General features: G+C 36.2%; 1 protein-coding gene across 1 annotated transcript in view; it reads right to left on the reverse strand.

Annotated features, from left to right (window-relative positions):
- Nucleotides 1–26,822, reverse strand: part of Brd8 (Bromodomain containing 8) — a 575,604-nt gene that overhangs the window by 58,337 nt on the left and 490,445 nt on the right. The window contains exon 16 of the mRNA XM_090393081.1: nucleotides 12,243–12,311. Within this exon, the coding sequence (XP_090249207.1) occupies nucleotides 12,243–12,311 (69 nt within the window). The remainder of the gene's footprint in view (nucleotides 1–12,242; nucleotides 12,312–26,822) is intronic.

Here is a 26,822-nt window from a genome sequence, read left to right on the forward strand (position 1 = left end):
TCGATGCATGCCTCGAACAGAGAGCCAGAGCACTTCATAATTTAACCTAAACCTAACCTAACCAGAAATAGTTAGGTTAGGTTATATTCGAGAAGAAGATGCTACGATGTATCTATGGAGGGGTCATGGTAGTATAATAATACTGCCATGACCCCTAGTTAGGTTAGGTAGAAGAAGATGCTACGACATATTTATGGAGGGGTCACATACACGCTTTATACAACTCAGCAGATGTCTTGATGGAGCTCCGAGCTCATCAAGACGTCTTCAGTGGCTGGGGCACCCGTACCGTATGGGCCCCAAAAGGACTGTGAGACAAGTGTGGGAGGCTCGACCCCGATCTGGGAGGCCGCCAGGGAGACCGAGAAGGAAATGGGCAGATCAGGAGAAGGAAGAACTGCAGGCTTTCGGGTTGGAGACCAGAACATGGCAGACAGTCGCAGAGGACTGTGGCCAGTGGCGACATGCGGTGCTTGAGGCCAAAAGTCCCACCGGGCTGATAGCGCCTGGCTAATATAACATATATTTTCACTATATAATTTAAGGAAATTACAACGTACTAGGATATATATTAAAATAAATTTTAATATATTTCAATATTTCGGCAACGTCACATTACCATTTTCAAGAACTTAAGAACAAGACACGTGCATGCAGGCACAACAAAACAGTAAATGAGGAAGAAGTCTGAAGCTATTATTTCTCCTAAAGAAAAAACCACATTCTCAACACTTTCTCAGCCAATGGCTATCCCCCCCCCAAAAAAAAAATCCAAAAAATATTGAAACCAGTAAACCACAACCCCCCCGCTCCCTCACAACAAGGATTACTCTAAATCCATCACCATACCCTATATCCGAGGCACCTTGAAAAAATCACAAAAATCCTAAAAAAAAACAACTTCTTGTTACAAACCATATAGAAAATTGACATCCCTGATCCGCTCTACTAAAGACCAACCCCCCCCCCCCACCCCCACCCCAGACCTACCTGGTGTATACCAGGTCCCTTGCAGCTGTAAGCTGTCCTACTTTGGCCAAACAGGCAGGACAGCAAATATCAGAATTTCAGAACACAAGGACTACATCCGGTTTCACCAATACAGCCACTCTGGTCTTGCTGACCATGCGCTGGATACCTGCCATAGAATACGGTGGAAGAAAGCCAGGATAATACACCGTAGCAAATATAGATATGAAATTCTTTTCATGGAATCTACTTCAGCCCTAAGAAATGATCCAAACCTCAACAAATTTGGCTGCATGAGACTTCCTCAAATTTGGGAAACCTACATCAGAAGACCTTCAGCCCAATCGCCCAAGAATACCAACATTGCCCACTAGAGGGCACCATCAGGACTTTAGGAGAAATAACAGCTTCAGACTTCTTCCTCATTTACTGTTTTGTTGTGCCTGCATGCACGTGTCTTGTTCTTAAGTTCTTGAAAATGGCAATGTGATGTTGCCGAAATATTGAAATATATTAAAATTTATTTTAATGTATATCCTGGTATGTTGTAATTTCTTTAAATCATATAGTGAAAATGCATAACCAACGTCTAAGCCTTTCCACGAGAATATAACATATAATATATAGATTAGGTTCATGCCGCCTGTGGACATGAGAGTAAAGACAATGGAAATGAGAAAATAGAAGGCTAAGATGTTAATATTTTGTGTACTCTTTGCTTCAATATTGAGAATGCTGTCGAAGGTAAAATTCGATCTAAATTGAATCTGGAAATACAGGCCAAAAAAATGAAAATGGATTCCAACAATAAATTTCCTCCTGCACCTTTGGGAGCCACGTCAGTTACTATCCTAGACACTGACAAGGGACGGGATGACTCACGCAATCTGCTGGTGGTTGTTACAAGTGTGACAGACTATGGTTTTTACCGACTTGGAACTGCTGAAGGAATTTTAAACCAACTCTATGGCAGATCACAATTTACTTTATGTCCCAAAGACTTACCGAGAGTTGGAGAGATTCCTGACCATGAAATAGCTCTCTGGTCAGCCGCTATTGCTCTCCATGGGTTGCGACAAAGGGTTTGTGAGGTGTACTTGCAAGACCAAGTGCCGAAATTTGAAGTGCTTTTGTATGAAAAAGGCAGTTAAGTGCAATTCAAATTGTCATTCCAGTCTACCTTGTAGCAACAAGTAGTTCAGCACTGGTCTTTTTCTCTTTCTATAGAAAAATCTGGTATCTTACATTTTGTACTTCTTACGTGTTCACATGCATCTTTTCAATAAAAGCCTTTTTAATACTTTGCCGAAATAGTATTTGTCATTCTATATAATGCCTAGGTATTTTATACAATGCCTAGGGAAAGTATGTAAAATATTAAAATAAAACAGACATTTCATACTTTTCCTAAAAATGTCATGCATTCTATAGAATGCCTGCTTTTCACACTTTGCCGGTAACATACATATATATATATATATATATATATTTTTTTTTTTTAGTTAGGAAATTTATTGACCTTTTTAGTTATCTTACATTAGCTACTTAGGTGACGCCCTTTGGAATTATCAGTTATTGTTCATTCACTTAGCTTTATAAATGTACTGAAGATGCCTGCGATATACAGGCGAAAATTATACTATTAAATATTAATTTACGTGACTTATTCCGTTATTATATTTTTGAATTCACATGTCTGCTCACGGTATTTCCTTATTAAAACAATAAATAATTCATGTGTTTTTCTAAAAATTGTCTTCTTCTTCTTAAGCTTTCATGAACCTTTAAGGTTCTTAGCTGTGAACTTTGCAGCCACAACTCTAGGATAAGGTTGTTAGCCCTATGCCTCCTGGTGTGTCCTATGTCTGTAGATGTATGTGTTCTGGGGGGGGGGGGGGGGACGAAAAACCTGAGTTTCCAGGTGGAAAAAACCCCCCACCTCTGTATGAGGCCAGCTAACTCATCTTGAGTTGAAAGAAAGAAACCAGATGAAGGTTCCTCATGTCAAAGATGGGAATCGAACCTAGGTCTTTCCAACAAAGGGGTCTTGTCTATATCGACTTAGCTATGAATGCTCTCTAAAAATTATCTACAGTTTATAAATGCAGACTTGTTGAATTTTAACTTTTATCCCAACCTGGATATGAATCTGTGTGTTATAAGAGAGTGTAAGATTCTATACTGGCACAGATGGCAGAAGTTTTATACAAGTATAATAAGATGGGGAAAAAAAAAAATCTTATTTTCTAATTTTTTTCTCATTATATCTGCAAGTTGGTAGAATAAAAAGGATTATGTACAGCAGACATACAAAAATTTTAGTGAATAGTTCTCTTACAAATGCTGCAGTATTTGTAAGAGAACTGTACAAAAGCCAATCAGGAAGCTGAGTATATCCAAGAAGTCTTGCAGATTCTTTTGCAAGTGGTTAATGCATTTGGCCTAGATGACTTAGGATAAGAGTTGCAAAGAGTAGGGCTGACATTTATCAGCATATTGAAGTCTTTTGGGAGTGTGAACAAGGTTATAAGGTATTCTGGAGGGGAGACAAACAATTTGCAAAAGACAACTGCTGATGAAAAATATCTCAGAGCAACTCTAATGGTCAAGCTGGAAAGCCTGAGCAGTAGAGTTGGAGATGGGAGCCATTTTGAGGTGTGAACACTGAATTCATCAAAACAAGAACATGAGTTCACTCTATAGGTATTTAAATTGCAGAAAGTCAATCTTCAAAGCAATTAATGAAAAATGTCAAAGTGACAGAGAAGACAACTGAATACAACTGAATGAGGAATGGAAAATCTGAGTCATCGCAGATGGAAAAGAGGTGATTCCAGGTTTAGCATTCTAAACATGGAATTACCCTTGAGAAAGAAGAAATCATGGAGAATTTAGTCTGGAAAGTTCTGATGGTTAGACGTTAAGACTTCCAATTGAGGTTCTGTCTTAAATAACAGATCAGGTTTAAGTGTTGTAAGTGGTGATGTACATTGTTTATATTGGAGCTGATACCACAAATACTGATGAAGTAGATATGGATATGTTACTATGGAATGAGTTTTTTTATGTTTAATCTGATCTTTTTTTGGGGGGGGGAGGGGGTGTAGATTAGAATTTTATGTGTTTTTATTAATTTTTATTATTTCATTTTATTTATTTTTTTGGCAATATTTTCTGCAACACACTTTTATGAGGGCTGACATTTATCAGCAATAATTGCACAGTGTTATTGAAATCATTTAAGATACTTGTAGAAATTAAAGAGAGAAACTCAAACTTACATCCACATGAGTGAGTTTCTATCTTTAATATCTACAAATTTAACAGCGTATGTAACTATTTTGAAACTGTCATTTAAGGTAACTTGCATAATTGAGTGATTGAGGGAGAGAAATTAAAGAATAGGGACATAACGTGGAGTCAAATATCCATAGATATGTCATGCATTCAGAGATAATTCAATATCTGGCCACTGCATGGCCCCTGACAGTTCCTCTTCCAAACCACTGTACTCAACTCCCTCCAAACGGTCTAGCAAAGTAAACAGCAACTGGAATTACTGGGAGCTAATCAGAAAGCTTCCTCAAGTATTAGCATTAGATTCAGTCCTCAGAATTATTTAGTAGCAATTTTTCAAAATTCAGTGCTGAATTTAGCACGGTCCCATGAAGCTTTCACCAACAAAACATATAATCTGATGGGAGGTGCATATGTGTGTGTTTTTTGGAGGGGAACACTGTTGTTTGTAAATTTGATTTTAAATGGTATGTTAACATCTGAAGCTATAAATGTGAATGCCAAAAAGGCAACATTAAACAGAAGTATACACATATATGTAAATAACATAAAATATGTGTGTTCACTAAAATAAAACTTGATGCTGCTTACTGTGATCACTTTGGGACAGTTGCTTTACGATAACTGGCTGATAACATTAAGCAAAGGATATAAAAAATTGCATCATTTACTTAAATTTATTGTTATGAACATTATTTAATTTATTGTTATAAATAACTTTTTAATAAGCAAAAACACAAAATTTATTTTAAAAACTTATCTAGGGTTGTCTGTTGTGTTTGAATATAGTAGTTAATGAATAAATTGCTCATACTCAATAATACCTTTTGAAGTTTGTTGCTCTATGTTGCACACCGTGAAGAAGTATTCGTAGAGCTTCTTGCATCTGGGCATTGGTTGGAAGAGCTTCTAAAATTTGTTCTTCTATACTTGTATTGTACTAGTATTTCACTTTCTTTTACTAGTTTAAAGTTCTCATCAAAAGCAGCTTGACATATTTCCGACACTGTTATTGTAGACACCGCTTTTCAAATTCTTCTTTTGACATACCGTCCGAGATTTTATTAAAAATTTCATCTGTAAGATATTCAAATTCTTTGGAAGGAGTTTCAGAGTTTGTTATAAAAAATCCATCTTTTTTCAGTTTTCAATATCTTCTCTGAGACTTGCTTCCATGACATTGCTACCAAATGCAATGCATCAAGAATGGAAATCTTTTTTTGCAATTGCACTTGCATCAGACTGGTCTTTTATATAATTAAGTTCAGTTCAGTTATAATTCCTGCATGAACTTCCCTGCGATAATAAGCTTTAAAAGCTCGTATGATGCCTTGGTCACGCAGTTGAATTAATGATGTAGTGTTTGAAGGCAAGAAGATTACTTTGATGTTCTTTAGCAATAAATTGTTTGTGTGTGCAGTGATCTACTAACAAGACAATTTTTTGCTTTAATTTAAGATCCACTTAACTACCAATTGTTGAAAATGGCATTAGTCATCCAAGCATTTGTTGTAGAGCTTTTGACACCTTTAAAATACCCAGGATTTTTATTTTTTCCACTTACTAGGAGCTCTCATTTCTCACTTTTCATATCAGCAAAACAAAGACCTGTCACTCGCTCTTTTGAAGATTCATCATCATCAAATTACTGCCATGTACCCTTAAGGGGTGTACAGGATATGATAGTAGTGCATGAAAATTTACATCATTACTAACTTCCTATCTACAATTTTCCTCCAAATCAGTCTGTTACTTGTCAAGACTCCAACATTATCAGATCTTATATTTCTATCGTCTAAGGCACTTTGTACCGTATCAATCCAACTATATATTGGTCTTCCTCTGGGTCGTTTTCCTGCCAACCTGGCAGAGAACACTTGTTTTGCTAATCTTTCCTCTCCCATTCTGTTTAAGTGACCATACCATCTGAGATTAGTTCTGCTAATGTATTTCTGGATGCTGACAATGTCAAGTTCTTTCCTAATATCCTCATTTTTAATATGATATTGCCATTGACTGTTCACCCCTATAATCTTTCTCAGCACTCTCATATCTGCGGTCTCTATCTTTGGTCAAGTGTTTAACTTCTGACCCAGCTCTCAGATCCATAAATTAAAACGGTTTGAATACTGTCTTGTATACAGTTAATTTAGTGATCTGACTAATTTCTCTCTTATTCCATATGAATTTATTCAGTTGACTTCCTACTATACCAACTTTGTTGATTCTGTTGTCTATTTCCATATTTAATTTACCATCTTCACTAAAAATCATGCCTAAGTAGCTGAAATGTTTTACGTGTTCCACAGGTTCTCCATTCACAATGCAGTTGACATTTTCAACGATTCTGCCTATTTTCATTGTCTTTGTATTGCTGACCTTCATACCATATCTATTACAACAGCTATTCAATTTAGTCAGAGAATCTTGCAGACTTGTAGTGGATTTATTTAGAAGTATAACATCGTCTGCATAAAGCAAAGAGCTGACATTAACATCTCCAATAGTGATATCATGTTTAATACCGCTTTCCTGCATAATGTGATCATATAGATAATGAATAACAGAGGGGATAATGTACATCCTTGTCTCACATCAGATTTAACATTAAACAATCTTCCTGTATGTCCTTCAATTTTAACTGCTGACTTATAACTCAAATAAAGACTAAGTATTGCTTGATATAATATCCCATTCAAACCATAAAAATGTAGCGTCTTGAATAGCTTCTCTCTTGGCACCTTGTGATATGCCTTTTCCAGATTGACAAAATGTAAATACTAATCTTTGTTATATTCCCATGATTTCTCAACTATTTGTCGTAAAGTGAAAATCTGATCCTGGCCTCTATTTGGCCTGAATCCAGCTTGTTCTTCACCAAGCTTTTCTTCCACAATTCTTCTCAACTGTTTCTCAAGTACACTTGCATAGATCTTGTCAGGAACAGTCAGTAGGGAAATACCTCTGTAATTCTCACATTCAGTTTTCTTTCCCTTTTTATATATGGGTACTATGAGAGCTCTACTCCAATCATCTGGAATTTGTCCTTGAACTTTTCCTTGATTGTCATTGCTTGAATATAACATTTTGTATTTATTGCTCTGAAAGATCTCACCAGTTTTTGTCTTTTTTGTTTCAGTCACCCCTATTATGTCGATCTGGTACTTATCTAATTCCTCAGCTAGCTCCATTTCTTTGCCATTCAGTCTTCTTATGTTGATAGTACCGATCTTTAACACTGGTGATGTTGAGTAGGGGTGTGTTTTCAGATTTGTTCCAGTAGCTGATTTTTCGCTGTTCGCTCTGGTTCCCTGGGGGCCTTGTTTAACCGGGCGATGCCCCAGGCAGCATGAAATTTTGTCATGTTGTACCATCATTTTGTATTTTGGTTTAAGCTAATAAGAATACAATTTGGTCGGCTAAATCTCAAATTGCCAGACCATTTTTTTGAAGATTTAAATCCTTTAGTAAATTTACTTTCATTTTTAAACAATTACATATACTCAGGCATTGCACAAAAATAATCCTCTTTCATTTGCATTTACAATGCAGATGAATTGTAAATATCCTTGGGAGAATATTCAGCAATAATTTTTGGCCACTCGGTCTTAATCCATGCATCAGCTGATAAAAAATCAGTACTTTTTTCTTCACCATGAATATGCTTGTACACAATATTTCTCGCTTTTTCCACCTGTTAAACTATCGATCAGTTGCGGTGATATTTTCTTTGCCCATTGTTTTTGCAAGTTCTGCTTTTTGAAGAAACAAAGGCCCGTTAATCGAAGCATTCTTTTAATGAACATTATTAAACCAAATTTTTAAAGCTGATTCAACTTAAGTGTCCTTACCAGATCAGGCTCTCTCCCAATGTATGTTCTCATTAGTAAGAGTGTGCATAGTATACCAAACTTTTCAAAATCTATAGAGAACTTAATGAGTTAGAGTTAATAATGCACTTCTAGTAGCATTTTCCTTTCATATAATGAGCACAAGCTCTATAGCATACAACTTGGCAATATAATTGCTACATTCTAGTGGAATCTGATTATATATGCTGTCTGGGAAGATGGCAGGAGATTCTGCTAGAGTCAGCTGATTTGATTTTGTTAGTGTAAATCAGAAGAAAATCAGTGTTTTGATGTGTGCCTGAAAGAGCTGTCAGGAGAGAGAGAGAGAGAGAGAGAGAGAGATGGGGGGGGGGGGTGTTCCCCCTAACTTGTACAAAAAGAATCTGTATGATGGAATTCAGCTGTGCTGTCAAGGTGCGAAGGAAGCATATATTTGGAACTTATAATCAAGTCTTGGCAATATACCGTAAGTGCTCAGCAGAGATGGAGCAAAGAATACTAGTCTGTATCTAAGGAGGTAAGCAACAGAGTTTGAAAGACATTTGTGTAACATTGTCTCCAGTAACTATAATGTCTGCACCTATAAATAAGTACTTTTATTTACAGTCTAAAGAGATGTATGACAATTTCTCATGGGTTGTATAAGTTTTCCCAATGTGGATAAAAAATATTTATCCAAGTACAACAATTTAGCAGGAATTTTATTTTCGTTGCATACAGAAAGCCAGTTGTCATCAAAACGAGAGTAGCAATTCATATGTTTTGATGTAAAGACTAGGAACTGGTAAAGTGATATCTGGAATGCTTCAAGTGTGGTTCTGATTGCTTAGTGGTAGTCAGGATCCAACTAGCAAGGCATACTCTCTCTCTTAGTCAAGAAGCATAGACATGGGACCTACAATAAAGTTCTTGTCATAAAAGTGCTCAGTAAAAAATGGAGCAGAGAACATAGGTCTGCACTCCAGGAGGCAGTGTGGGTGAAGGATATTCATGCAATGATGCCTTCAGTAATGTCTAAAGTTAGTATATTTACAGTCTAAAAGGACAGGCATATGGGAGTGTCAGGTATTATGTACGATCTTCAAAAGTGGACTAAAATTTGCAAGGGATTTTATTTTTACTACACACAGCAAACACAATTATAATCAAAATGAGGTTGGTGGTTCACATGCATTAATAAAAAGATTAGGAACTGATGTGCAGAATTATCCAGTTGCAATTCTAACTGCTTAATGACAGACAGTATCCAAACAAAGAAGCATTTTCTCTTGGACAGAAGCAGACTTTGGATATATCATTGAGGCCTTGATCACATAAGTGCTTGACAGAAATGGAAAAAAGAACACTGGTCTTCACCCCAGGAGATAAGAGAGAGAGTGTAAAGGATCTTCATTGCTCTCTGGAACCTTTCTCAGAGTTGATGTTGTATGAAGGAAACGATTGTTAACTTTTTTTTTTGTAAATCAAATATGAGTCCCAATAAATTTGCTCTCTCTCACAACTGGAATTGCCGTTGTTCTCAGTCTTCGGTCTGAGTTAAAATGAGGAGTGTTTGAGGTAAAAGTGGACACAGACAGTCAGTCTTCAATGGAGATAACAAGAACCCATTTGTAAGTGCATGCTTCAGCTATCTATGATGAAGATATTGCAGGAATGAGAATATATGGTGAAATCAGCTACACAGAGAGCATTGCTTAATTAGGAGAAGATGTTCTGTTATCATGTTTACTGAGACTGCAAACAGTATGACTTTTAACTGTGCCTTGTGGGACTCCCTCTTCTTGAGGTAGGATTGGAAGGGAGGGAGCGTCTCTCACTAAGACATGGAGGGTTCAGTTCGACAGAAAGTTTTTGATGAAGAGGGAGATTGCTTCTAAGAATGCAGTTTTATAGGTTGTTCAATATGCCGAAACTCCAAACTCTGTGATATGTCTTTTCCAAGTCAGAGAAAACTGAAACCAGAGGCTCATCTCTAATGGATATTTCTAGTTTGATGAGATGATCTAGTTTGGAAGATTGTGTCCTTGATTAACTATTTTTTTCGAGACTTTCTACAGACAACTAGACAGACAGACCTATTGCTATTGGAAAGCTGTATATTGGAATTTTTGGATCCTTGCTGGCTATGGAAAGATATTTTTTGTTAGGATTCTAGAAATTCATGTTTAAAAAAATATTCTTTTAACGAGGAAGGGTAGATAACCCACTTCCATTGAATAATTACTCTGCGACCTTCTCATAATAGATATCATTGGTCCTGTGGCAGTCGGGCAACAATGAAGCAAAGCAGTTCTGAGTTTTTCATTAGTGACTTGCCTCTTTTAAGGTTGGTTCCCGACAACTAGAAGCGAAGAGGATTTGATGATTTTCTGTGTTTTATTTTAGGCAGGAACTGGAAAGGGATTGGAGGAAGAAGCAGATGCTCTCAGGGTGAGTTTTGTCAAAATTTACCCCAAAGCAGCTGCAATTACTTTTGTCCTAGCAACTATATATTCACTGCAAACCAGGAGTTAGAGTGGGCAGGTGACATATCTGCCCTTCATTTTCTGGATTTTATCTCAGACCTCTTTCATGGTAGATACTGATGTGCATTGGATGTAAGAGTCATTTTGGTTCTAATAATGGAAATTATCACAACCAAATTATCAGATATTCCCATCCTTTGTTCTGAGCTTTAATGCTGTACATTTTCAGCATTTCAGGCATTGCAGTTGTGGCAGCTTCTCTTATAATTCCTATAACAGGGTTCACTGCATCAATGAAAAGAGAAAACCTGTATGTTCTGATATGGAACAGAAGGCAAACTGGTCAGTTTCCTCTATTTTCAATTGTGATATCCATGATGGAATACACAGTTGTCTATGTTGAAAAAGTGGTCGATCCCATATACATTATCAGCAAAGCTTTGAGAAGGCAAATAGAAGTAGGTCATTGTTCCAATGTTTAAGAGGGATGTTTTTGTTGTCAAGTATTTGCTCTACAGCCCTCCCCAATGTTAGTATGAGCACTACCCTGGAATGCTGTGGTCATTTAAATTCCCCATTAAGAATATAAGGAACTGCAATATGAGGTCATTCTGAGAAATGGGCATACTGGGTAGTGAACATATCATGATAAGAGATGGATAGAAACTGCCTCTGTATTAGTATTGAGAGGAACTCGCTGGAATAAAGTATTGCTGCCCACTAGATTGACAATTCCTCTATTGGCAGGTTCATTCTGTATCCTGTAATGGATCTTAACCAGGCTTTAAGTATGCCTCATGCAAAAAAAAAGCACACTAATTTATATACTTCTCTAAGTAGGGCTTTGATGTTGTCCATATTCTGGTAGAATGCAAATAAGTTCCAATTGTAGGAATAATTTCATTATTTATTTTTGGTGGATCCATTTATGTTTTGGTGTTGTTAGGTCTTGGATTTTATCAGTCATTTGGGAGAATTGTGAAGAGCCAATTTGAGCACTAAGATAAAACATTTATAATAAAAATACAGTAAAAGTATATTTTTATTATAAAAATTAAAATTGCTTACACTTATTGGTAAAAATAATTCAAGGAAACAAAAGATAGATGTTATCAAACTTTTTCTAAGAATGTGAGGACATAAAATTTTCCTAAGATGCAGGTGGGGAAGGAAGCCACCACTACATGAAGTTGGTAATCAATGGCTTAGCATTTATACCTATGACACCCTCTCTACAAAATGACAGTTTTGTTGTTTATGGTGAAAAGTAAGAATTTAAGTTCATCATGATAAATTTCAGCATAGATTTTCAGAATACTATTGTCTGCTAGTAAATGCAGTGCCTACAGAGAATTTGCTAACTTTCAGTATTCACAATGGTAAGTTTAGGATAGCACTAGTGTATGGGACTTTTGCAAACAATTATGTTTATCTGTTTGTTATGAACGTTACACACATGAGGAGTTAAATGTATAATATAATGCATTAAAACAATACAGAACATAGAGAAATTTAACGTAAAAAGAAATAACAAATAATCATCTCTGTATCTTCTACCCTCCAAGATCCCTTCATCTTAAAAAACGCGACCCAGTTTCAAGAATAAAGGTATTAATAATAATAATTAATAACCATAATAGAATGTAAAAAGATGACTTACCTATATACAATTCCATGATAGCCTGGAGCAACATCATTTGTAACAGGGTGCAGAAAGACATTAGCATACCTGAAAAATAACATTATATATATGCGTATATATATATATATATGAAACACATACACATAATGTATTTTAGGTTATCTCTGCACATGCACATTACAATGAAAGATAGATATGTTAAAAAGTTATCTACAACAGGAATTAGTAACATATAGATAAGTGTTTCCTATAACAGGACATACTTATCTGTCAGGCCTTTTGAATTATCTATCTCGCCATAAAATCAACAACATGATATTGTGCAGTAGTATCTGATGATTTTCATTTGGAAATCATCAGATACTACTGCACAGTAGTATCTGATGATTTGAGCGCTAAGATAAAACATTTATAATAAAATGGAAAGGCAATCTCCTTTCCAAATTCTTCTATTGTCCTTTCTTAGATTATTATTCCTTGGCTACCTTAGGATAATTACAGTTAATGCCATTATATATTAAGAGTACAGTACCAAAATGCATTCCTTTTTTTTTGATAATTTTTTTAAATAATTTCTTCTAATAATTAAATACAAAAAAAAAATTCAACTGCCCTTGTTCCTAAAAATAAAAAGGAGAAGTGGAATGAATTCCAATAAACTTGAATTAAAGTTTAGGTTATTACATGTAAACTGTTTTTCATAATACTAAGTTTTATAACCTGGACAGAATGCTCAGTTCATCTACAATAAATACTTCTATTACTTTATCTGGCCTGGTTGGTTGAACAGTAAGCATATCATTGTTGAGTTGGTACTGTACCAACTCTCCAATCAACAGGCTGAGGAAGGGAGCTCACATCCTTCCAAGAGTATATGGATGTTTGTAATTGTTTATAAGTGGGAAAAGAATTTCATTGTCTAGTGTGCAACTATTGTCTCTCTTGTTTGAATGTTGAAGTGGCATGAAAAAGTTCCATGTTTGGTTTCTTGAGGAGGGATTTCCTCAAAAAAAGGAAATTTTAAATTTCTTTGAGAAGGAAATTTAAAAAAATTATTACCCCACCCACAGCACTAATTCAATAAAACTTTCTACTGATTAACTAGTCCTCAGCTGTTACTACCACCACTTTATAAATATTCTATTATGGCTGTATGAAATGCTGAGCTAGCATTTATTGCGACTAGTATAAATTATTTGTAATAACTGAATCAACATAGTTTGTTATTTATCCAATAATAAGTTTCTGCCTCAAAAAATGCAAACCTATAAAATCTTGAGGATATATATATATATATATATATATATATATATATACAGTAAAACCCCGTTTTTACGTTTCCTGCATTTACATCATTTTCTGTTTGTCCCGTCTTAAGGTCTATTCTGACGACGTATTGTTTTCCTGCCATTAACAACTTGATGTGGACGTTATTTCCCGTGCTTTGCGTTTTTTTTCTCGGTGGCAATACCGATTTTCGAATCGATTTCAGCGTGGAAATCTGCGCATTTCTGTTCTCAGGTGGCGTTGCTTTCGGCTGTAGTTTTCCCGCCATTAACAACTTGACGTGGATGTTATTTCCCGTGATTTGCGTTTTTTTTCTCGGTGGCAATACCGATTTTCGAATCGATTTCAGCGTGGAAATCTGCGCATTTCTGTTCTCAGGTGGCGTTGCTTTCGGCTGTAGTTTTCCCGCCATTAACAACTTGACGTGGATGTTATTTCCCGTGATTTGCGTTTTTTTTTCTTCTCAGTGGCAATACCGATTTTCGAATCTGTGCATTTCTGTTCTCAGGTGGCAATGTTTTCGGCTGTAGTTTTGTTTTCGCCATCACGGTGACTTGCGCGCATGCAGCAATACTGTAGGGATGAGCGATACCGTGATTTTTCAATCACAGTACGAATTGATATTGCAGAATTTCTTCGATGTAATTTAGCGTGTGAAAGTTGCTTTCAAGTTGCGGTAGTGGATTATCCATGTTATTAACATGGAGAAAAAAGACAGAAAATGTGTTTCGGTAGAAGAAAAGATGGCAATTCTGCGACGTGTAAATTGGCATGCCGGAAGACGTGTGCATTTAGCATAAGATCTTGGACTCTCCTTGTCCACTTTGAACACGATAGTAAAAAAACAGATCAAGCATTGAACTCAATGCAAAGCAATCTGGTGCTAAGTCAAAAAAAAAAAAAAAAAAAAAAAAAAAAAAAAAAAAAAAAAAAAAACAATCAACAATTAAAGATTTTTTTAAATAGATAAATGTAAGTACATTATAAATTCATTTATTTTCAGTTATTAAATTTTGTAATCTAGTATGTAGACTCGCATACTAGCAGTAAGTCATCTTTTAGCCTTTTTTTAATGTTTTTTTTTTACATTTCCTGCTATTTGCACTTTTTTCCATCAGTCCCCTGAAAAGTGTAAAAAAGGGGTTAAGTTTTAAAAGAGGTAAACCGTGAGTAGACATAACTATACATAATAAATAACGGAAAAACTCACGTAGATCTTTAGATCTTCTAATTCTTCACCAACCAGATGGTAACCTACATTTCTCAGTTTATAGAAAGAAGACTCATACAGGCCATTATATCCATGTGGAATCTCATCACCATCCCAGTCAAAAGGCAGGAACTATTAAAACACTGGTTCATTGGGCCCACTCCTTTTGTTCTACAGACGATCTTTTACAGAAAGAAATACGATATATAACTTCTTCCTTTCTATCTAATGGCTATAAGAATTGCTTCATTAAAAGAACTTTGAGTAGATTTAATACATCTCCCTCTTCAAACACAGAGGAAATAACGCGCATTACCATCCCTTATATACAAGGCATCAGTGAACGTATAGCAAAAATTTTAAAACCACTGAATATTTTTGTTGCCTTTCGACCGTTTAGAAAAATCTCCACCTTTCTCGCTTCTCCAAAGGACAAGCTTCCACATCTTAATCATCCAGGTGTCTACCAGATTCCGTGCTCTTGTGGATTATGTTATTTCGGACAAACGGGAAGATCTGCCTCCATTCGGCTAGAAGAACACCAATCTTATATTGAATACTTTAAACCTGAAAAGTCTGGACTTGCAGAACATGCCATCTTCACTAGACACAGAGTTCATTGGAGAAAGACAAGAGTTCTTCACAAAAGTCAGTTTCTCATGGAACGCCTTTATAAAGAAGCATGTGAAACTCTACTTCATTCTCCTAACTTAAACAGATCCGACGGCTTACGTCTATCCCCTTTATGGGAGATAGTACTTTACAAATCAGCTAATCTTTCCTAACTTTTTATTGTATTAATTTTTTTTTTTTTTTTATTTTATTTATTTATTTTTTTTTAGGAAAGTTATTGACCTTTTTAGTTATCTTACACCAGCTACTTAGGTGGCGCTTTTTGGAATTGTCGGTTAGTGTTTAATTTTGTGCTCAATTGTACTGAAGATGCCTGTGACACACAGGCGAAAATTATACTATTAAATAATATTTCTACGTGAGTTTTTCCGTTATTTATTATGTATAAAAAAGGGGTTTTACTGTGTGTGTGTGTGTGTGTGTGTGTATATATATATATATATAATCAACACTGCAATGATCGCTGCACCCAAATAAAGGAAGTCTATGAGGAAGGTATTCCTAGCAATCCAAGAATTTTGATGAAAATTCAGCATTTGGATGCTATAAGAATCATCTGCAATACCAAAAATCAACTTATTAAATTCAATCTAAAGGGAGTTTCAAAGAAATGCTGTTCGTGTTTCATCTAAAAACTGACAGTTTTCAATCTCATTGGGAAAAGAATCAATGACTATGTCTGAGATAGCAAACAGATGGCTCTAGAAGTCTCAACTGAAAATATGATTAATGAATTGCTGAACTGGCATGAAAATGGGCTCGGAACTTATTCAAAGGGAAATAGCAAGGAACTACTGAAAATAATGTAACACCACCACTACCTTTACATTATTGTATATAATTTATTTATTTATAATTTTATATTGATCCTAAACACAAGAGGTCGAAGACCTATAACCACATCAGTGCCATGTGAGATGCAGAGGATGATTGAAACAGAAATTTATTTTATTTTTATTTTTTTGAAAAGTTGCTGCTTGTGGTTGTTTGGGAATACTTCATAATAGATGCTGTTCCAGAGAACAGAGGTAGATGGAATAAAAGAGGAAGAGGAGAAGCAGGCAGCAGGTTTAGTGTGTTTGCAGTTGTACAGCAAAAAGATGCTGAGCCGCTGCTGTTCCCTATCTCACAGTGTTTGGCTAAGCAATCACCATTGCTCTGTCTGTAGAATAAACACAGAGCTGAAACACTGTGAGATAGGGATTGAAGTGAATCTGTAAGAAAGGGATCATATATGTGTGCCAAATTGCTCTCTTCTGGATAGCGTCAAGGATTTTTAGGGAAGTTGCAGGTGCACCAACTGCCATGTGAGCACGCATTTTAAGCATCAGTGGATTTGGGATTTGTATAGAGTTAAGGATTCAGTTGGGTGTAAAAGACCATCTTGCACAAAAGAGAATTCCTAGTTTTATGGATGCTGAGGAAGCTGTTGTTCAGATGTGCTTGTTTCAGGAGAGGCCAGAGGTGAATGGTAGACAAGCAGAGAGATCTAATCTTCTCTAGTGATTTATGTATTATGGAGGTTAAGGGACTGTAAGCTGAGATCTCTTTTGCAAAAGAGAAGGCAAGACTGAATGTCCTCGCCTTATTGAACAATAGTACATAGATCAGTGTTTAACGCAATAGTTGTAGATGATCTTGATGCCTGGGATATCTGTGCATTATACGGTTTGTCAAATGAGTAAAATGAATGGAGGGTACTATCATCTGCAAAAGCTGTGGATAGGATTAGTGGCAATTGCAAGTATGTCATTTATGTACGGAAGAAAGAGAGTAGTTGATAGGACAGAGTTTTGAGGCAATTCATCATTGGTTTTGAAGTTCGAAGATATCAGGTAATCAAAAATGTTCATGTAGTTTTTCATAATAAAAATTAAACATATGCAGAAATTGTCATAAAATGTTTTTTTTTCATTAAAATAAGCACTTTCACAGTCTACAACTCTTTCCCAATGAGAGACAAGTTTGAAAATTCCACTTATATAAAGCACTTTGTCTTTACAAGTAATAAACCAAGCAAACTCTGCTTCAATCTCTGTTTTATTGCTGAACTGACTATTTTGCATGTGATTGTCTAGTGCGAAAAAAAGGTGTAATCGCTTAGAGAAATGTCAGGAGAATATGAGGATTAGGATGTATCTTCCATCCTAAAGCAGAAATCTTCTCACAAGTAAGTTTTGCAGTATGAGGTTTTAAATTGTCCTGTAAGAATAAAACTTTCTACTGATTAACTAGTCTTCAGCTGTTTCTGAAATAACACATCCTGCACACACTCGAGTTGCATCGAGTAGATCTTAGCCAAAATTGTTTGGCCCACAGTGAGAAATTCATAATGGACAATACCAAGCTCTAGTTCACCACACACGAAGCATAGTCTTCTAGGGTTGAAGCGGTGCCTTTGAAATGGGTGGTACTGGATTGTTTGCTGACACCAACGATAGTTCACTTCCTGTTAGAGTACAAGATCCATTTTTCATCACAAGTGAGCAAGTAATCCAAAAACAGCTCATTTTTATGACAAGTAATGAAGAACAAGTTGATAGCTTCGGAAGTTTATTGTCATCTGATAATGCATGCGGGACCCATTTGCTTAGCTTCCATGATTTTCCCAGTTGATGCAAGTGTAAAAGAATTGTTTCACCACTCACATTAAACATTTGTGAAAGTTCTTGACATGCTATAATAAATTTAGTTTAATCCTTTTTCCAAGTATAGGCAAACAAAGTTTGCACCTGAAAATATCTTCACGACTGAAGCAAGGTGGTTCAACTGTCGCAACTTGCTTCAGTCCTGAAGATATTTTCAGGCACAAACTTTCTTTGCTCACACTTGGATAATGGATTAAACTAAATTTATTATAGTCTAACCAAGTGAAAAATAAACTTCCACCATCTTTCTCTAAATCCAGAGTAATTTAATAATAAGGTGGTATATTGGTTGGCAACTCATATAGGTAAATATGACCTCCCCATTGCTTCTGCCTTAGTGTCACCGCCTCTGGGTCTGACCACCACTGACAAGTCAAAACAGGTCTGGGTAGTGGCCCTTCCCTCAATGTATAGCATTATACATGTCCTTGCGGACATGTGCTTCGCATGGTGGGAGATACTGAGACAAGGAGTGATGAGAACTTGGTCCACCTTTGCTCCGAGTTGCCAACAGTTGCACCACCTTGCTTCAGTCCTGAAGATATTTTCAGGAGCAAACTTTTTTTTGCTCACACTTGGATTAAGGATTAAACTAAATTTATTATAGTCTAACCAAGTGCAAAATAAACTTCCAACATCTTTCTCTAAATCCAGAGTAATTCTTGACATGCTAATCTTGAATTATTTTCAACAGTTGCACACAATTTTTCATTATCAATAATGAAGGGTCTTCCTGAACGTGGTGCATCTTCAAGTTATTCATCACCAGAAACAAATTTTTGAAACCATTTCTGTGCAGTATGTTTTGCTGCCAAGTCTTTTCAAAATTCCACACATATCTTACGGGATGCTTCTGAAACTTTTAAACTGAGCTTAAATTCGTAAAGCAAACAAGTCCAAATTACACCAAGTTCAATTGACATTTAAAAAGGGTTCAAATTCACAGAAAAAGAGTAAACACTAAGAGCGCACTGATTGACTGACGCATATCTACCTTATGATGCATATAAAAAATTGCACTCTGCAAACCACTATAAAATAAAACAAGTCATTGCAGCAAATTCTACTGAAAACCACACAAACTTTATTGGTTACCTGATAGTTACAGAGGGTAGGAGGCAGAACAGAGGATGGCAATTTACTTAGCAGGCCCCAATGCTAGACATAACGGAAAGCTCTGGAACTGTCTAGAGCAACAACATAAGCTTCTCTGAACCTCTCCATAGTACATATCCAGTTGCGGTTGATGCAATGCTTTGAGGTCAAATGTGGATCTTGAATGGCAGAATCCATACTGGTGATCACTGATTAAGTGGTGGACCTCTAAATAGTGGAGAAGTTGGCTTATTGATGACTTTCTCCATTATTTTGGAGAGGACAGAGGTGATGGCAATTGGTTGGTAGTTTGACAGTAGCCTTTATCTCCCTTTTTTGGAATAGATTGGATATGAGATTGCTTTTACACATTGAGATAAGTACCAGCTATGTATAATAGATTATAGAGATTTTTATATAACGAAACCTGTGGCGATTTCATCACTAAAAACACATGTAATAACCACAGTAATAACTATTTAGTTCATAAATATTTCATCTCAAGTATCTTGGGACATCATCAGTATAGCAGTTTAAACAATACAATGTTATTCCTAATATTGTTTAAACTACTGTACTGATGATGTCCCAAGATACTTCGGATGAAATATTTACGAACTAAATAGTCATTACTGTGGTTATTACGTGTGTTTTTAGTGATGAGATTATAGAGATCATGTAGGATGGATATCAGCTCTGGGGCATGTTTCAGAACAATTGGTGAGATGCCATCAGCATCAAAAGACTTTTAGTGTCCAGTAGTTTTCTGATGTCTTTTTGTTGAAAAACTACTGGAGGCATACAGTGCTTGGCTTTCGGTATGGTAGGAGGCAATTTCCTTCAGTCATCTATGCAGAAGTTTGAGGAAACAAATGATGCCAGAAGTTCGGCTTTATCTTGGGGAGAAGTAACATTGGTACCATCAGGATGTGTGAGAGAGAGAGAGAGAGAGAGAGAGGGGGGGGAATGAAAGTACAGGGGACTAAAAGAGAGAGAGAGAGCTTCCATTTGGACAGAAGGCAAATTTTCTGCCTATAAAGTCAGATTTGGATCTGCTGATAACTGATTTGCATATGCTGCTTTGTTTGGTATAGGTGGAGTATGAAGCTGGAGTTCTTTTATGGGAGCCACGTATGGTACTGAATTTTATTTTTCAAATGCTTTGATGCACTTTCTGTTGAACCAGAGCTTGGAAAGCAAATAAGGATTTTAGGTTAAATGGGGACGATGAAGGCTTTCATGCCAGTGAGAATAATTTCTGTGACTCATTCAGAGCAGGTATTAGGATTGAATGAGCGGAAGCAATAGTCAGACAAAGGATAGAAGGTGTAGAAAATCCAGAGTTCATCCCAACTGGCACCCTTTGTAGTGTCAAAGTGTGTAAGGTCGAGAGTAGTCTGCAAGAAAGAGTGTTATACAGAATTGTGGTCTCAGTTGCCAAGAGGAGAGGTGACCTCTATGGTGTATCAACAAGGAGAATTGGTCAAAAAACACAACCAGAGTGAAGAGGAATTCAAGTAAGTAGATGTATGATTTATGTTAGGTCATTACTTATAGCAAAGACTTCTGCTTCTCAACCAACTTAGTCAGCGGTGTTGTAATTGTAGACATTGAAGTTGCCTAGGAAGATTACTTCACTATTTGGATAGCTGAACTTCAGATGGTCAAGTTTCATCGAACGAAATGTGAAGAGGTTTGAGTGGTTATCAGTATTTCAAGAGTGGTAAATGCAACATTTAGACTAGGGTGAGACGCATCACATCAGCCATTAAAAGATCCAAATGACAATGGATATTATTATGCAGGAATAGTCAAAACTGTTCTCTGAATGGTATCCCAAAGATGGAAAGAGAACCCCAGGAAAACCAAAGCGACAGTGAGAGGTCAAGATTAATAAGATGACTGGAACTCAGTGGCAGAGAAAGGCTAAAAATAGGACTGAATGGAGAACTTTGGGAAAGGCCTTCATCCAGCAGTGGACAGAAAATGACTGAAGAAGAAGAAATGCAACAAATGAATATTATATGCAAGAAAGAAATCTTGAACCCGAGAAGATGGAAAAAAGGGGATTCTATTATTTGCCATTTTCTGGTAGGCTATGTCACATCTCACACTTCACAATTCCTTTCACTGTTGTGGTGAAAGGAATTGTGAAGTGTGTAGTTTTAGCATTGGAGATGGACAGTAGCAGATGTAGCTGCAATCTCTGTTTGTTTCAGGAGTAAGATATCTAGTCTAGAACACTGCATGTGATGTTGAACGTCATTTATGTTTGTGTTACTGCCATCCTCCCGACCATTAACATTCATTAAAATCATTCTGCCATAAGCATTCTTTCTTTTACTTGCAACATACTGAAGGAACTCTTTGAGGTTATCTTCCCATGTCCTATCAACATCCAGTCCTTGCAGTTTCACATGCCATGGCACTCATCCAAGCAACATCCTAAGTTTGTCATACTTACTAGCCTTGCAATTCCATATATACTCCCCCACTCCTTATAACTGAAAATTCCATGCATTTAGCCACCTCCCAAGTCAAAACCATATAACCACTCTCACCAGTTGGTGGTAAGGTAGCCATACTGGTTCAATTACTAGATCTAGCACAATCAAAACAATAATACATTCCACCATATGCTCCTCAGGTAATTCCTTAGTAACTGCATAAATTCGACCCAGCAGTTCATTTCTTGTGAGCAAAGGAGTGATGAACCCAAGGTACCTGAAACTGGACCAAATCTTACTTCACATAATGTAATTGTTATATTATCTGTAGACTGGTTCCCTCCTCTTCTTTTTGTCTACTTTCTGCCATAAGTATTCTTCCTTTTACTTGCAACATACTGAAAGAACTTCCCATTCTTCATACTTGTGTTAGGTCATTATCTTACTTGCTCCATCCCCCCCAATGCTGTTAGAGTATTCAAGAGCTAGGGGAGTATCTTTCCTGTCTTACTGAGCTTAGGATTTTAACAAAATCCTAAGGAAATATGGCCTTACAACTAGTGACAGACCACATAAGAAATTGGCATTCTTATCTGCTTTACCAAAGACCAGTTACTTCCCCTAGACCTACAAGGAGTATACCAGGTCCCTTGGAGTTGCAAAGTAATCTACTACGGCCAAACAGGCAGGACAGCCAATATCAGGATATTCAAACAGAAGGAGTACATCCAGTTTCACCAATACAGCCACTCAGGACTTGTTGGCCATGCCTTGGACACTGCCACCACAGGATATGCTGGAAGAAGACTATTCTATTACACCACAGCAATTACAAGTATGAAAGACTATTATTATTATTATGTGACACCTTCAGGGAGTCCAAAGATTCATCAAGGGAGAGTGTGTCAAGAGCATCAAATGATTGATCCCTTCCAACTACTAACCACACTCAAACTTGCTTCACTTTTTTCATGAGCCATTAGTAGCAGAGGCTCTACCAATCGACCAACCTTTGCTATTCATCGAATCTGCCACAGTTGTAAAAAAAAAAAAAAAATCATAATCTCAAGAAATTTGTGTGCATGAGACTGCCACAAATTTGGGAAGCTTACATTTTAAGATCATCAGCTCAATGGCCAAAACAACACAATTTAGCCTATTAGGGGGCATGGTTTAAGACTATAGGCCTGACTACTGTTGCCTTTATTCAGTCTCATTAGCAGTGTTAGTGTCTGCATGCACATATCATTGTTTTTTGTGATCCCAAATGATGGCAATGTAACATTGGCAAAATATAGGAAGTCACTGATTAAAGTATTTTAATTAATATTCTAGTATACATATGATTTCCTGAAAAATTAAAAGCTATGTATAAGCTTATCTACAAGAATTACCTGTACTCTACTCATTGAGCTTATCTGCCGATGCATACGATCCCCATCATCCTGCATATTTTGTTCTGCTGGCCACTATCTCACACCAGATGTACTAATTTCATTGTCCTGCAATTGAACCCTACTCTCTTTAGTTGCAGATCATTGGTTATAATCAATAATTACCCCCCTCTCTCTGTCCTTCCTGAAAACACTATACCCTTCACATTTTGTCCCACTAACTATATCATCTTCTGTCAGGGATGTCTCACTAACACCAATAACCTTTGACCAGGATGAACTAACAAGTGCCAAAAACTCCTCCTCCTCCTTGAACCAAATGCTCCTGGCATTAGTGTATATGAAGTGCAATAGCCCCTTAGGCCCACCATTGTCCTTACACTTTATACTAACTATCCCATTCTGCTTTGTTATCCTTACACTCAACTGTCTCACTGATATGTACTTGCTCAACAGCTTCCTGCCTCAAAAAAAAGCTCTAGTTTCATAGGTGATTATGCACGCCCACCTTCACTTCATTCAGCAACAATTTTTACAGAGACTCGGAAATCAAATCCATTCAAATGCAACCATACTACTTGTATAATTCCTCTGGTCCATCAAAACTTACTTCAAACATTCACAAATTCCATATCATTCCTCCTGAATATCCTACACATCAATTCATTTGCTATTCCTTTCTTCTCAGCTCAATTCTGTCATACTGCAGGAACAGAGTTACTATCTTAACTATCTCACTCTTTTCTTGTGCTATAGTTGTGAACAAATTAATCCAAAAACAAATTAATCATATTTTAAAGAAAAATTTTAACTTCACAAGAAAATAAGTGCAAAAAGTAAACTCCAACTTCTTCTAATAATTAATATATGCTCTTCTGTTCATAATAAGTTCATTAATTAGCTTAGACATGGACTCTACCAATGTAGAACATATTTTATTTCTGCATCTCGAAACTGTATTTTTATAATGGATTGTATCAAGTTATCCTTTCTATCACAATTTAATTTTCCACGTCTCTTTTTCACTGTGGACCACAAATATTCCATTGGGTTAATGTCAGGAGAGTTACCTGGCCAATGAAGCAATTGAATGTTGTGATTTTTGAGAAACTCTTTCACTTTTTTTAAAGTGTGGCATGGAGGCAGATTTTGTGGGAAGATGAGTTCTTTGTCTTTCTGGATATGTGGGACCACTCTTTTCTCAATTTTTTTTTATTGATCACTTTTCATCATACTGTCAAAAAGCACAAGTGATCCTCGATTGTCATGTGTAAAACAACCCCAGACATCTTTTTAGCTAGGTGTTTAGGAGCTTGTTGAAAGTGGAGGCAGGAGAAGTCTTGTCAGCTACTGATTTGTGGACATAGGGTACCTGCTCTCCTTGGACAAAGAAATGGCTCTCATCTGAGAATATGACCTTCCACTTCTCAACAGTCTAATGTTTACACTTTTGCCCACTGGATCCTCTTTTTCTGCATAGCCTTCATTAACAGTTGTTTCCTTTTTTTTTTTGGTCTGTGGTCCTCTCTGCTTCCAACAATCATCAACGGACTGTCAGGTCCGAAACATTAAACCCACTAGCTGCCAAGTCTCTATTTAACTCTACAGCAGACAATCTTTGATTCATTTTGCTTTTCCTAACTAGTAAATGAACTTGAGTAAGTGTAGTTTTCCTTTTTCACCAACATTTTCCTTTTCTATCAAGAGAAAATGTACCTGTCTCCCAAAACCTAAACAGTACCCAAACCAACACAACGGTAATTAGCAATTTGTCTTTCAGTCAGGAACATGTGTTGAGAAAGAGTACATATTTATGAACACTTTCTTGGAGATGCATTCATTTTATAGCTACACAAAATAAATAAAACGCTAAGAATATCAACTTGTGTTCACTATTAAAAATGAACTACACTACACCTAAACCTCTTTTTATGCGAATTGGGATATCAAAAATAATTTTTTTTACACGATTTTTATTCACTTTTACGCGACTAACTTAAAGTCTAAGTTAGGAAAAAATCCGTAATTCAAGAAAATTCTGAGAATTTTGTAAAATTGCATTCTCATTTCAATTAAGAAAATTCTAAATTCTTACGAATTTCATTTATTGGGAATTCTCCGAATTACATAACTGACGGCACATAAAAAAGCAGTTTGAATTTGGTGTTTAAGTAGACAACATAGTTACCGCATTTTTTAAGTGAAATAAAAATCGCATTATAAAATTAATAATTTTGCCAAGAAATAATAAATGGTAAGCTATATGTAATTTTCAAACTCTAATTTCATTAACCGAAGATCCAGCCCTCACATGATGTTGCCGATAACAAAAAAAAAAAAAAAGAAAGTCATTTCCTTGGATATAAAAATTCAAATTTTAGATAGTCTTCAAACTGGGGAAGGTGCGACGGCTGTGGTTAAGCATTTCGGAGTCCGTGAATCAACTGTCACATCTATAAAGAAAAATGAACAGTCTATTAGAAATGCAGTATGTTCTGGTACAAAATCAAGTGCGAAATTATCATCATACACAAAAGATGTTGTTCTAGAAAAGGCCAAAAAAGCTTTAGTGATGTGTATAGAAGATAATTTACAAAAAAGAATGCCAGTTGACGGAAATTCCATCAAGCAATCAGCATTGAGATTATATGAACAGATTAAAAAACTGCAGCCAGATACTTCATCTCAATCGAGGAAAAAATATGAATTTCATGCAAGCAATGGCTGGCTGGCTAAGTTTATTAAAAGATATGCTCTTCATAATATAAAAATTAAAGGTGAAACGGCTTCTGATGATGAAACAGCTGCTAAAGCATTTTCACAAAAACTTGCTAAAATAATTGAAGATGGAGGTTACACTCGTGAACAAGTTTGGAATATGGATGAAACCGGCCTTTTCTGGAAAAAAATGCCAAACGGAACTTACGTATCAAATATGCAAAAAACTGTTGGTGGGTTCAAAGCAGCAAAGGGTTGCATAACACTCCTATTTTGTTTGAATGCTTTAGGAGATCAGATGTTAAACCACTGCTCATAAATCGATTATTAAGACCACGGCCAATGAAAGGCGTAGATTTTCAAAAATTGCCAGTTCATTGGATGGCACCTAACATTTTGTGCCAGAGGTTAGGTGCTATTTGAATGACAAGGGTCTCGAATTTAAAGTGCTTTTGATTCTTGATAATGCACCAGGTCATCTTTCCATAGAACACCCAAATGTGCAATTTTTTTTTTCTGCCGTCCAATACCACATCATTGCTACAACCTCTAGATCAGGGTATAATTGCGACTTTTAAAACATATTATGTCAGACGAACATTTCAGTACGTCTTGAACAAGCTAAATGATGATGAAACACTGTCAGTTATGGATGTGTGGAAAAAATTTTCAATTATGGATGGTATTGATCAGGTTCGATTATCGTTATCTGAATTGAGACCAGAAACTATGAATGCATGCTGGAAAGCTATTTGGCTTACACGTATTAAAGAGAATGCTCCTGTTCCCTTCAATCATACTGCAGAATTCCCCAATATAATAAGTTTAGCATGTGAAATTGGCGGAGAAGGATTCGATGATCTTACTTCGGCAGATATCAAAGAAGTTAATGATAATGATCAAGATAATCCTACTTTTACTGCTGAGATTATTAAAGGAGGTCTTAAACTGGCCAGTAATTTAAGCAATTATTTTGCCCGACATGATCCAAATGAAGAACATGCCGGGAAGTTTTCACGTAAGCTTAAGTTGTTAATGTCTTCATACAGAGAATTATATCACGACTTATCTAAAGCATCAACACAGCGATTAATAACTGAGTTTATGCCTAAAACTACTGAAATAACTAATGGTACTTTTGTTCAAGACATGACAAGAAGAATTCC

The sequence above is a fragment of the Typopeltis vanoorti genome, chromosome 5 (assembly GCF_054136105.1).
Source record: "Typopeltis vanoorti isolate ZY-2024b chromosome 5, IOZ_Tvanoo_1.0, whole genome shotgun sequence".
In the NCBI taxonomy this organism is placed as follows: Eukaryota; Metazoa; Arthropoda; class Arachnida; order Uropygi; family Thelyphonidae; genus Typopeltis; species Typopeltis vanoorti.